Below are 13157 nucleotides of genomic sequence, written 5' to 3' on the forward strand. Positions count from 1 at the left end.
AGCTATTTCCAACCTCTTTTTTCCTACAAAGACTGTCTTTGGACACCTCTTCCAAATTAAATTGTGAAAAGATTCATTCGCATTCTGTGTACCGCCGTGCAAACACTTCTCTAATAAAGCATTGGATGAGAGGATCTCAAATACTGGTTTAATTTCATCTGTTACAAATTTAGGTAGCTTATTCTTATTTGCTTTATCCAAGTCCTTTTGTCCAATACACCACTTTCCACAATCATCATGTACACCTGTCCTATGTTTCCAAATAGCCCAAACAGCCTTTTTCATTGCAACAATATTACCTGCATTTTTTCTAATAGCACCACCATAATGACCCTGTATTCTCTTAATTGCTGATTGTGTAAGCCTACCTGCTCCTCCTATACCTTTATATTGCTTTCCATTCTCTTTATAAAGTTTTCCTTTGCATTCACTTACCTTGTCCATCAATCTGCGCCCCATGCGCTTTTGGATATGTCCGCAACATTCATACTTAGTGATACTCTTACCTGTATAAATTTCTGGGTCTGCATCTGCAACAGTTTTATAACTTTTGGAATCACCATCCCCTAGTCGGCTTGGTCAAGTTAGTAAAGTTAATAGTTGCTAAACCAAAAAGTATCGAGTTCGAAACCTCAGGCAGGGGAGGCTCAAGAGCTAGGGATATCAAATCTTCTCGGAGAGAAAACTCCTAAATCAAACTTGGTCGGAGAAAGGGTATGGAAGCAAAGCCAAAAATAAAAGGCTGAAATCAGGGTTAACGACCTATATCGCACATAACATTAGACATGTGTTGGTGCGAATCCCTTGTAACATTACAAGTAAGAACGAAGAATACGATTTACTTTAAGTGTAGTGACAATCTGCAATAATTTATAATCACCATGTGTACAAATATATGTAAAATAAAATATTGCACAATTTGCCTTTTACAATTGGTATTTTAGAGCAGTTTTAAAGTTAACTTTTATACTATCCAACTACTTTACAAGCTGATGTTTGTCTAAAGGTCTACTAGACAGTTGCGTCACAATGCATAGGGAGGAGGGGGTGGGGGGTGCGGGCCACATCAAGTGACGTCGAAACAAAAAAAATCTAATTTTAATGATAATGTCTGATTTCCCCAGTTAGATGACCAACGTGATAATGTTTGTATACATTAGTTGACACAGATGGAGGATGTAACACCATCTAGATTATAATGTACGAGCCGACCCACGGCGTATTACACGACGCTATTTTGTTTTATTTTCTACTTTTCAGTAATTCATAATTTGTGAATTCAGTAATTCATAATTTGTGAATTCGACAACAGTCCCAATGCCGTCACTGAAAATATTGGCTTTAAAACACTACCCCCCCCCCCCCCCCGTGAAAGCAGCCTCCTCTTAGTTACCTCCTCTAAGTTTAAAATAGTTTCAAACTTAATTATCTGCCCCTAATAGGCGTCCTCAAACCCGGCTCTGCGATTGTAAACATTTAGCGTGAACCACAGCTCACCAGACCATGTGGGCCTAGAGAGGAAAAAGGGACTGCTAGGCGCGCTTACAGCTTGGTGTTTTCTAACGTCTCCAAGAAGAGAATTATATATATGGATTGTGTACTCGTTTGGCTGAGGGGGTGACACACTAGGTTACCGCACCTAATGAATGATACTACTGCTCCTACTCAAGCCAAGTACTGTAGCCAAGTGTACCCTGGAAGTCTTTACGTCACTCAACATTGTTATGAAATTTTTGGACCTCTAGTGAGTCTAAATCTTCAACAGTCCCCACGTCGTCCAATATTTTTGGACCTCTACCCTCTGCCCCCAAAGGGTAAAGCTAAACAATTACTGACCACAAAGTGTGACAACATGCTACGACCCTCATGTACCAAATGCCAACGTTCAACAATTACATTTCCATAGTATTAGATCAAGTACATTTGTTGGATGAACTGAAGCTCTGCATGATATTTTTCGTTATTTTCCATAGACTATATATAGTTTATATCGTCATTTAATTAAATATAACTACGCCGAAATATCCGAATCTAAGAATAGTTATGACGTTAACACTTCCTGGTTTAGCCTAGGCCTTTTTCAGAATCGAATAAACTTTCAGCCAGACTGGCAGTAATCTACAACCCCACAACTTTCGGTAAGATTTGTTTAATTAACATTTAAACCTGTGTTAACATACTAAATGTGTCCCGTGAAATTATGTTTGATTTAGATTTGCGAAAAATCGCTCTTTAGAAAAGGTAGTTAGGCCTACGAATTTTTTTAAACTAGATTTAGATCTAGGGTAAAGGAGGGCGTTAAGAGCCACACTTTTTAGCACCTGTACATTTTTAAAGATTTCTACTAATCTAAGAATTTTTTAGTATTGAAAATATGGCAAAATTATTCTAACATATCTTACACAATATAAAAATAATAACAAAGTGTATTAAATATACTTTAAATGGGTTTAATTGAACATTTATTGTCATACCCCCAAAATCAGCATTTGGGGTGAAAGGAGCCGGGCAATGGGGCAATAAGTATTATCTCCTAGTTTAGACTAACTCCGCAATAAAAATAATTAATTTCTAACCCCAAATTAGTTAATGCTGTGTACACACACTTTAACTGATACTAGCTATCACTAGGCCCCAATGGGCCCAGTCTACAATTGATACAATTGCAGGTGTACATAGGGCCTAAGCCTAAAGTCTAGTAGTTTACAGTAGGCACATTAGTATGCCTAGTGTGTAGCTAGTATACTAGTGTGTAGCTGTCCAGAGTTAACATTCTTGTATGTAAAAAGGGGTGGTACTAACTAATCTGCCTTAATGCTTTCCCCTGATAAGTCATGTGTGCTATACATTACATAACATGACATGGAGGTGAGAAATGTTGAGGGGAGAGCAGTTGTACTGGTTTCCACTTTGTTCTCCTTGCTGGACCCTGAGGGCCATAAATTACATAAGGAGATGCTATCTCTGGTTGGCTGAGATCTAAGAACTTAGTCCATGTTTCTTACAAAGAGATGAAGTTTTATGGTGGGTTAGATACAGGTGGGGTCTGGCTTTCATGGAGGTGAGAAAATGTGAGGGGAGAGCAGTGGTACTGATTCCTCTTTGGTCTCCACCCTGCTAGACCATGAAGGTCATATATTACATAACATGCCACCCCAGATTGTCTGAGATCTGTAACTTTAATCCATGTTACCTACAAAGAGATGAAGTTTTATAGTGGGCCAGAAACTGGTGGGGGCTGGGTATCATGGGGGTAAGAAATTGTAAGGGGGGAGCAGTGGTATTAATGTGTCTGTTTACTTCCCTGTTGGACCATGAGGGTCATAAATTACATAACATACCACCCCAGATTGGCTGAGACCTAAGAGCATTTATTCATGTTACCTACAAAGAGATTAGGAGTTTTATGGTTGGTTAGAAACAGGTGGGGGCTGAGTCGGCTGTATTGCCCCTTAGGGGTAATAAGTACAAGTACCATTTTAAAAATTACCTTGCTAACATCAAATGGCTGAATTTTTACTTTTTAGCAGGTTAGAATTGTATTTCTATCATTTAGACACACGTCTGTTTAACAATTAATACATTTTGTGTTAACTTTTCCTATACCAGAGTCATATTCAGTGGTCTAATAAATGAGAAACTTGCACTTAGGGTTTCAAGAGCCACATAACAGTATCTGTTATAACTTTTCTAAACAGGCAAGATAGTGGACAAAATTAATGTATTCATGTAGATTTAGTTATCTAACAAATAAAACCATTATGGTAATGATCAGTCAAGTTTTACTCTGATAATGATAAAAACTTTATAGCATGGTAAAATGGGACAAATGTCGGCCATTTTGTTTAGGCACCAATTATCGCTGTGCAAAAAAAATTCACCAAAATAAAACTATTCTAGCCATAGCTATAAAAATAGTGTTAAAATGTACAACAACCAATGCTCTAATACAGGAACAAAGAATGGGCTTAAAAAACTCATTTGGTTTATTACAAAGTAAAGTTTCCCAAGTTATGTCTATTTGGAAAAAAAGTTCACAAAATGGTTTTATGGAGATGAGAAATTTTAGGGAAAGAGCAGTGGGATTAAATCCTGTCTCATCCTCTGCCTATTGGACCAAGTGGGTCATAAATTACATAAAATGAATCCTCTGCTTCTCTGTTATCAAAGAACAGCAGTGGTTGTTACCTCAGAAGTAGATTAGCAGTGTTATTGGGGGTTTTGTGGGGGTGGGGTGTTGATTGGGGCTTAATACCACACAGCTCTTAACGCCCTCCTTTACCCTATAGTATATAGATAGGCTATAATTAAACTAATAATGCCTACAACAAATGTTGAAAATAGTTGAATCAGCAAAGCCATGTAGATCTATCGTATTTTATTTGAGTCTATTTTCTTATATTGACTGTGTATAATTCAGTAAAGCTGTTGAAAGCAAAATATTCGTATTTGTTGTTGCCTTTATGTGCCTCCTATCTATTGTTGTCTACCAACAACCTGTCGTGTTGTTCATGTTGTTCAGAGTTTCTTCCAGGCATCTCTTCGGGGGGGGGGGGGGCAAATTCCCCCCCCCCCCCCGAACGAAATGAAATTTATATAGAAAATAAATACTTTTAACAGTGTCCGCCCCCCCCCCCCCGAAGAAAGTCTACCGCCCCCCCCCCCCCAAATTTCAAGTGCCCCCTCCCCGGAGAAAAAAGTGTGGAAGAAATACTGATGTCGTTACGTCTGAAACCAACCCCACCAATTAAAAGTGTGTGATGTAATTTTTTGTAGGACACAATGATTGAAATTATAGTTATAGCCTTGGTCATGTGAATAATATTTCGACATTTGATCCAATTATGGGGAAATCACTGAAAACGCGATGCTACGGTACTTATAACTTATTTTATTATTTTTCAGGCTTCGAAATATTTTTGAAATGCTGAAAATCAAGTATTTGACACAATTTTCATCTATTGCTGTATAGTGTATTCTTAGTTTTATTCAGCTTATCATCTGATAATGCTGTTATTTCCACAATGATTCCTACACATATTTTCACTTCAGATAACTTAATCTAAGTGTGTATTTAATTTATCCATGTCATATTCTTTTTTTTTAAGTAACATGAGCACAACTTGTATAAGACCTACTATAATCTAGATCTACTATTTTTATTTGGCCTAAAATGGGAAAGCCCCGTAAGAATGATTATTCCCGATTTTTATTTACGTTGAATGATGTCACTTGAAGGTTTATAAATACACAATGTATTTGTGGGTTTATCTTCAAATGATTTCTAAATTATTTGCTTGCGACCAATAACATATTAATTATTTTATGGCACAAAAGCAAAAGGTGCTGAAGTTTTATTTTAGGAATCCATTATTAGCCAAATATTCTTAATCAAATTATACATAAACTTATCTGGCAATAATAATCGAAGTTTGCGATCCAATTTGATATAATTACTTAGTGAAAATAGATCTATATCAATCAAGATATCTTATATTTATGAAAGCCTTTGTAATTTTTTTCTTCGCTAATATTACGTAGATATAGATCTAGATCTAGATGTCTTAACTTTTAACACTTTTAATAGGCCAATTGAATGTTTACACTTTGGCATTTACAAGTACGATATTTTAATTAAGGAATCAACAAGTATCGACTACTTCTTTGCATAGCAGACGATCGCTTCTTGCTTGTAACGTAACCTAAAGTAAAATCACACCTTTATAATATTACTAATAACATAATCCGACTTAGATCTAGATCTAGAATCTAGATCTAGATTTCTAGATCTTCTAGATCTAGATTTGGAAAAAAAAATATAGAAGCAGCAAAACTTATAAACCAGTGAATAAGTAATAAGTAATATGTTCTACTGTAGATCTAAAAATCTAAAGGGGAAAAACTAAGTAATAAAGTATCACTATAGAGATCTAGATTTCTAGATCTAGATCTAGATCTAGAATCTAGATCTAACTAAGCTAGGCTAGGCGGGCTAAATACTAAATACTACTAGATCTCTACATAGCTTAGTTAGCTTCTAATTTTAGTAATTTAGATAGATTCTAGTACTAGTTACTAGACTAGTACTAGATCTAGTAGATCTAGACTAGATTCTAGATCTAGTACTAAGTAGTTAGTAAGTAGAGTAATAGATCTAGATCTACTCTAGTTCTAGACAGTAGCCTAGACTCTAGGTAGATCTAGATTCTAGATCGATTCATTTACTTTACATTTAGCATTTTAATTTTAATGATTTTAATTTTATTCTACAAAACTGGATCTAGATTGATCGTTTCCAGATCAGTAGATCTAGAAGTAGATTCTAGATCTAGATCTAGTTACTAGTAGTATCTACAGTCTACGTCTAAGTCTAGATCTAGAGTCTAGATCTAGTAAGTAATTTAAGTGGAAAGTATGCCCTAAGCCTAGCTACTAATGTCTAATAGGCTTCTAATACATCTAGAGCTATTCTAGATCTATTTCTAAATTTTGGTAGATAATTTACTTTACAATACTTTACATTTAACATTTTATCGATCTTATTCTAGAATTTTTAGATCTATTTCTATATTAATATTTTATCTAGATTTAGGCTACAGTGGCAACATGACATACATAGAGCATTCAGATACAAGATTTTTTAGATAGATCTTAAGAGCTGTAGAGCAAATTATAATTTGCTTTGACATATGAGCAGAATTTGTGATTCAAGTAATAGGATTGGCAGGTTTAACAGGTTGAGAAAAAAAAAGCTAAAATACATGGACAGTTTTATTTTATCAGTCTGCTTGGAAAAGTTACGAAAGTGTGGCCAAAATAAAAAGCAAAAGAAAAACGCCAAAGAAAAAAGCAGTGATGAAAAAAAAACATTATTTAATAATATTTAGGCCTAGAGTCTAGGTTCAATTATATTGGGTGAAGTTGTAAGTTCAAGTATAGTGTTAAAAGTGTGATGAGTAAATTAATTAATGTGACAGAAAGGTTAGCTTAAGCTCAAGTCACTTGATTTTCAAAGTAAATAAACTTTATAAAAATCAGTTTATTTCTTTGCATAATCCTTTATTATGTCATTAAACTATAATTGTCATATAGGAATACACTTCTTATAAAGAATATGTTTTAAAAACAACTGGGCTGTCATTTTGGCAGATCTAACTTTTGAATGGCCTTTCAATTAATTTTAATGGAGAAAATTGCTTAGAGATATGACAAATCTGACAGATGAGCAATGTTATGTAATTAAATAAACTCACATCTCGAGGTACCACTGTATATTTTGTAGAGTATAGATCTAGAGTCTTATAGAAGATCAACTTTTATTAGGTTATAATTTAATTAGTATTTAGTATTTGCTGCATTAATACTTAAGCAGGAAATCCCCCAGTATAGCATTGGAAGTTATCCAGTAATGTTTGTTGAGTTTCATTTACATTAGTTGCTAGTGTAAACCGTGATTTATTTTTACTGTTGAAATATAATATAGATCTAGTCAATGTAGTAAATTAACGTTTGAACTTTAAGTTTAATCAACACTCGGAAACAGAAATAAATAGGCCCTAGTTATAAATATAAATAATAAAGTCAAGTGTAGTAATTAGTTTAATGTTTTTTTTTTAAACACAGAAATAAAAATCTTGCAGAGGATTTGCACTAATCAATTTTGAATTAGATCTAGATCTAGTAAAAATGATTGCGCAAATATAAAAATGGCTAATAGAACAATATTTAGTAACAGCAATAATTATCAGTAACGCTTAAAACTGATTAGCAATACAAAATGATTAGCAAAACAGTATTCAACATGTGAAAAAATCAATCCATCCAATTTTTTAAATGTTCAATATTAAAAATAAAAGATGGCGTCAAATCAAGTATGGTTTACAGTACTTCCAATACATTGCTATAGACTATGCTTTGTTTTATTGTTTTTAACTGCTATACCATTCCGAAATAATAACCGCCGCTAAACTGTGGTATTACGAATAGGCCTGTATATCTAACTCGTTTATTATATTGCAACACGTACTAATCCAGTTGTAATTAGATATGGATAAAGATTATATCTAGATAAATATATAGAATCTAGATCTGACTAACTCTATCTATCTAGTCTACAAAATCACCACACCTGCAAAATTTTATAAAATTAAGAAACCAAGTTAGAGAAATTAATTAGAGTTTAGAATAGAGCATACACTAGTAATCTAGTTTGTTAATACATGTAATCCTATATTCTAAAGTTATGAAGGTATGTAATACTATGCATGTCTTTTTATCAAGGTGTATGAAGGAGAAACATATGGACAGTGGAATCACCCATCAATAGGGCTATAAAGACATAAATATTTTATTCAAAGGATCCAATTCCAAATTTACTAGAGGTTTGTGATGAATCCTACATTTTTTTATTCATTCAATAGAATTTGATCTAGCATTTTAATAGACCACATATTTTTTAAGTCAACTTTGATTACGTTTTAGAAAACGTATTTACAATTTAGTCAATAAATTTGTGTCTCTTTTGTAGGTTTAAATTTCAGAATCACATTAAGTTAAGATGTGCTTGAAACTGAATTTTTTCCATTATTTCACATTTAAAATACTTTTTTTATTAATTGTAATAGAATATATATACTAAGCTTCAATAGGTTGAAGGTATTTTAGTATAAGTATAAAATCTCTTAATAATAAAAAATTACATAGTTGATGTGTGATATCATTTTAAGGGGGGGGGGGGTGTGGTGGAATCTTGCTTGAAAGACAATTGATAGATGGCAGATAAATATTTAAAATGTGAAACAATTAAAAGCCACACATTTTAAACATTTTAAAGTTGACATTAGCTAAAACTAAAACATTATTTATTGAAGAAAAGCACAAGTAATGAGAGTTTTAAGATTATTTATTTGATATTGTTATGAAAATAATTTTATTGCATATAGCTTCTTCTTTTTCTGTGTTCTTATTTGAGTTTATCTAGCTGATAACTAAGTGAAAAAAATAAACCGGGAGTGATCTCCCCTAAACTTTCTCGAATATTCTTATATAAAATAACAGGGGATGGGAACTCGGGCTATAGACATGATTTTTAATCCATTTTAAATACTTAAAGTTTTAAAAATAGAATAAAATCTCGTAGACAAATTAATTGCACACCAAGTGAACGCCAAATAAAAAAAGCGCATAATGGTGCGCAATATTATTATTACTTTTAAAATTTACATTAGTTTTTTGAGAAATCGGAAGTAGCGTAAAGTACTACTTCCAGTCAACGGAAATGACTCAAAATTTGATAGAAGGTAGAGAATTAGATCTTTTATTTACATATGAAATTTCATTTATCTATCTGAAATAGTACTCAAGTTATAGGCTTTTGAAAAATTCAAAGTAGGAAAAGTACCACTTCCGGTTATCGGAAATCGCTCAAAAGTTGATACGGATCTACGATTTTGATAAAATACTTATATATGAAATTTCATCAACCTAGCTGTAACGGTTCTCAAGTTATCGTGTTTACACACGGACAGACAGACACACAGACAGACACACAGACATACGGACAAGATTGCAAAATTATGTTTTTCCGTATCCGTAAGGTGTGAAACGTCGAGATTTGTAAAAATCTCGATTTTTTTTTTTTGCACGATTACAAGACTTTCTCTATACTTCGTATATACGAGAAAGTAAAAATTGACATAAAAATAATAAAGCTTTTATGAAAAAGGCATAAAGTTTGAGAATGTGCTAAGCTGCTTTTTGGACCAGTTAAAAAGAATTCAAATTTGATATAGATCGATGTAAATAGTTTTTTATGTAGGCTACTAACTGATGTAACCGTTATTTAGAGTAAAACAATTGTGTAATTGTAATTTACTATGATACAATGTAATGTTGGGTGAAGTAGAGTTGAGCTGATTCAACTCAAGTTTAGTTCTATGACCAGATTATGTTAGTCAGCACCTCACCAAACTGAATTAACATCACCAGATTATGTTAGTCAGCACCTCACCAAACTGTCTTCACATCACCACAATATAATCTGGAACCTCATCCCTGTGGTTGAATTAAATGATGACAAGTTTTGTAACAAAATCATGTAATGTAAATTTATTTTACAATAATTTTTTAATTGCAGGTAAAGTATTCAGAGATGGGAAATACAGGTGGAAAGAAAAGAGAAAATCAGTTGGCAGAGAAAGGTAAAATAAATGTTTCTAGGCTACATGTTTTGTATTTGCTGTAAATGTTTAGAACATCCCAGTTGTTTTACAAATAGAGAAATGTTTTATTTACTGGTATAGGTTTGTGTTTAATCTAATTGAAACTTTGATGTTAAATTGTTTTAGGTCTAACACATAGACAAGATGAGACAACACAGTTGGAAGGAAAAAAAAATGAAGGTGGTTTTATACCAGGTGAGTCTCGGATTATGTAAAATATATATATGTAAAATGTAAGAAGTTACATTTATACAGAGTTTCTGGCACATAATTACATTATTTACATACTTATGATGCATGAGTTCTCTTACTGAGTCTGTTAAAAACAGATGGTTAGTTAAATGGTCATTTGGCAGGCAATATATACCACATGATACATGTAAACTCTACTTCATCTGCTTCAGCTAATAAAATAAATAGAAATAAGAAGTTTCTGTTAATTATTACAGTTGCACATTTTGTTTGACAAGTACCTTATTTTAAATACATTTAAATTTGTATTTTTTAAAAATATGGATTCTCTCCCCTTGTACCTCTCCAGGACATCATGAAGCCGAGATCTGCTATGGAGGTGAAGCTGACTTACACAAGCACTATACCGGCTGTAAGAAGAATCCAGGTCATGTCAACTTTATACCTGTTAATGATTTTAAATTGGATCATCTCCCCTCACATTACCGTGACGTCATCATGTTGGAGCTAATCAAAGCTTTGTCTGCCGTAACGGTCCTGATAAAGGTCAAGTACACCAGTCTAGAGAGACCAAAGTCTGTTCCATGCTTCAGTGGTCAGTATCCATTTTATAACACCAGAGGAAGTGACGTGTTGAGGACAGGGACGGGGAGGGTGAATCGTGTGGTCAAGTACACAGAGAGTGACAACAAGGGCACTTGTCCATGTGGCAAGTGTCAACACTCTGACACACCCAGCAAAGTGTGGGGGGTGGTTTATGTGGTGACAGCCACACACGTGGTGTTTAATGACAGTGAGGCGAGACAGACCAGGTGTGTTGTAGGTTTTGATGACAATAAAAGTCCTGGGGTCAGTCTTGATGGCTGTGGGGTGAGGTATGCAGACATTGAGGGAGACTGGTGTGTGTTTACATGTGTGTCATGTGACTTAGAGTTGGTTGATGAACTGGACAAGATGAGGCGGCACTTTAATGGTCTATGTAAGGAAGTATGGGACAAATACACAAGATTTGATAATGTGGACAAGTTGACCGTTATAGTGTCACATCCTCATGGCTGTCCTAAACAGGTCTCTGTAGGACAATGGACACACAAACATGCGAGGGGTGGTTTGTACAAGTTCACGTACACAACATGTACATGTCCAGGCTCCAGTGGAGCGTTTGTCTTCATGCTGGGATATGACACGTGGTGTTGGTCACGTCCCCACAGTGGATCAAACTCTGATGGAAATTATAGTGGGGAGCCTGGGTTGTTGTGGTGATCCATCTGTAACTGTTGGTTCTCTCCCCTTGTCTAATGTAACTGTTGGTTCTCTCCCCTTGTCTAATGTAACTGTTGGTTCTCTCCCCTTGTCTAATGTAAACAAACAAAATGGCGGCTCCCTTCATTAAACTAGTGTGTGTCAAGACTTGAATGCCTTCATCAGCAACTTTGTATTCTGGTGAAGACAAGAAATAAATTGTTTGGTTTCTTTCGCGCCATTTGTTTAGAGTTGTTAGACACATAAACAAAATTATAAACAAATGTTTATTGTTGAGAAATTAAATATTTATAGGCTACACTTGTATCTTTGTTTTGTTTAAACATCCACATTAGATTTGTCATCGCCATCATTGTCTTTATTTATACTTTAATTCATGTTTGTATATGTTTACAAACTGTTTGTATTTGTTTACAAACTGTTTGTATGGATATCAATAAAGTTTTAAAAGATTTCAAAGTTTCTTTCATTCATTTTGTTATCGTTGATAATCTTAATGTTTTGTGTTGATGATAAACAAAACACGATGGTAGTGAAGAGAAATGTCGGCAGTCAAGGTTGTATCTAAAAATGTCGGCAGTCAAGTTTGTAGCTGAGACTTAATGTCGGCAGTCAAGTTTGTAGCTGAGACTTAATGTCGGCAGTCAAGTTTGTAGCTGACACTTAATGTCGTCAGTCAAGTTTGTAGCTGAGACTTAATGTCGGCAGTCAAGTTTGTAGCTGAGACTTAATGTCGGCAGTCAAGTTTGTAGCTGAGACTTGATGTCGTCAGTCAAGTTTGTAGCTGAGACTTTATGTCGGCAGTCAAGTTTGTACTTATTGTCGGCAGTCAAGTTTGTAGCTGAGACTAAATGTCTGCAGTCAAGTTTGCACGTAATGTCGGCAGTCAAGTTTGTACTTAATGTCGTCAGTCAAGTTTGTAGCTGAGACTTAATGTCGGCAGTCAAGTTTGTAGCTGAGACTTAATGTCGGCAGTCAAGTTTATAGCTGAGACTTAAGGCGGCAGTCAAGTTTGCAGCTGAGACTTAATGTCGGCAGTCAAGTTTGTAGCTGACACTTAATGTCGTCAGTCAAGTTTGTAGCTGAGACTTAATGTCGGCAGTCAAGTTTGTAGCTGAGACTTAATGTCGGCAGTCAAGTTTGTAGCTGAGACTTAATGTCCTCAGTCAAGTTTGTAGCTGAGACTTAATGTCGGCAGTCAAGTTTGTACTTAATGTCAGCAGTCAAGTTTGTAGCTGAGACTAAATGTCTGCAGTCAAGTTTGCACGTAATGTCGGCAGTCAAGTTTGTACTTAATGTCGGCAGTCAAGTTTGTAGCTGAGACTTAATGTCGGCAGTCAAGTTTGTAGCTGAGACTTAATGTCGGCAGTCAAGTTTGTTGACTTAATGTCGGCAGTCAAGTTTGTAGCTGAGACTTAATGTCGGCAGTCAAGTTTGTTGACTTAATGTCGGCAGTCAAGTTTGTAGCTGAGACTTAATGTC

The 13157-nt window shown here is 34.6% G+C and overlaps 1 protein-coding gene across 2 annotated transcripts; it reads left to right on the forward strand.

The window, feature by feature from the left end:
- Positions 1–10133: 10133 nt before the first annotated feature.
- Positions 10134–11824, forward strand: LOC131955813 (uncharacterized). Of its 2 annotated transcripts, XM_059320096.1 has the most exons (3): positions 10134–10199; positions 10347–10415; positions 10762–11824. In XM_059320096.1, the coding sequence occupies exons 1-3, from the start codon at positions 10151–10153 to the stop codon at positions 11673–11675; spliced, it is 1032 nt and encodes a 343-aa protein (XP_059176079.1). In that variant the 5' UTR covers positions 10134–10150; the 3' UTR covers positions 11676–11824. The 2 variants fall into 2 exon arrangements, with proteins under 2 accessions (XP_059176079.1, XP_059176080.1); XM_059320097.1 differs by lacking the exon at positions 10347–10415 and having other exon boundaries at positions 10142–10199.
- Positions 11825–13157: the final 1333 nt, after the last annotated feature.

This window comes from Physella acuta, unplaced genomic scaffold, assembly GCF_028476545.2.
Source record: "Physella acuta isolate Inbredline_101_S28 unplaced genomic scaffold, ASM2847654v3 ptg001106l, whole genome shotgun sequence".
In the NCBI taxonomy this organism is placed as follows: domain Eukaryota; kingdom Metazoa; phylum Mollusca; class Gastropoda; family Physidae; genus Physella; species Physella acuta.

What these genes read in the sequence shown, in the direction of transcription:
- LOC131955813 (XM_059320096.1), top strand. Translation starts at nt 10,151, where the DNA reads ATGGGAAATACAGGTGGAAAGAAAAGAGAAAATCAGTTGGCAGAGAAA. An exon ending in AAATCAGTTGGCAGAGAAAG is followed by an intron (nt 10,200 to 10,346) that starts GTAAAATAAATG and finishes AAATTGTTTTAG; the next exon opens with GTCTAACACATAGACAAGAT. An exon ending in TGAAGGTGGTTTTATACCAG is followed by an intron (nt 10,416 to 10,761) that starts GTGAGTCTCGGA and finishes GTACCTCTCCAG; the next exon opens with GACATCATGAAGCCGAGATC.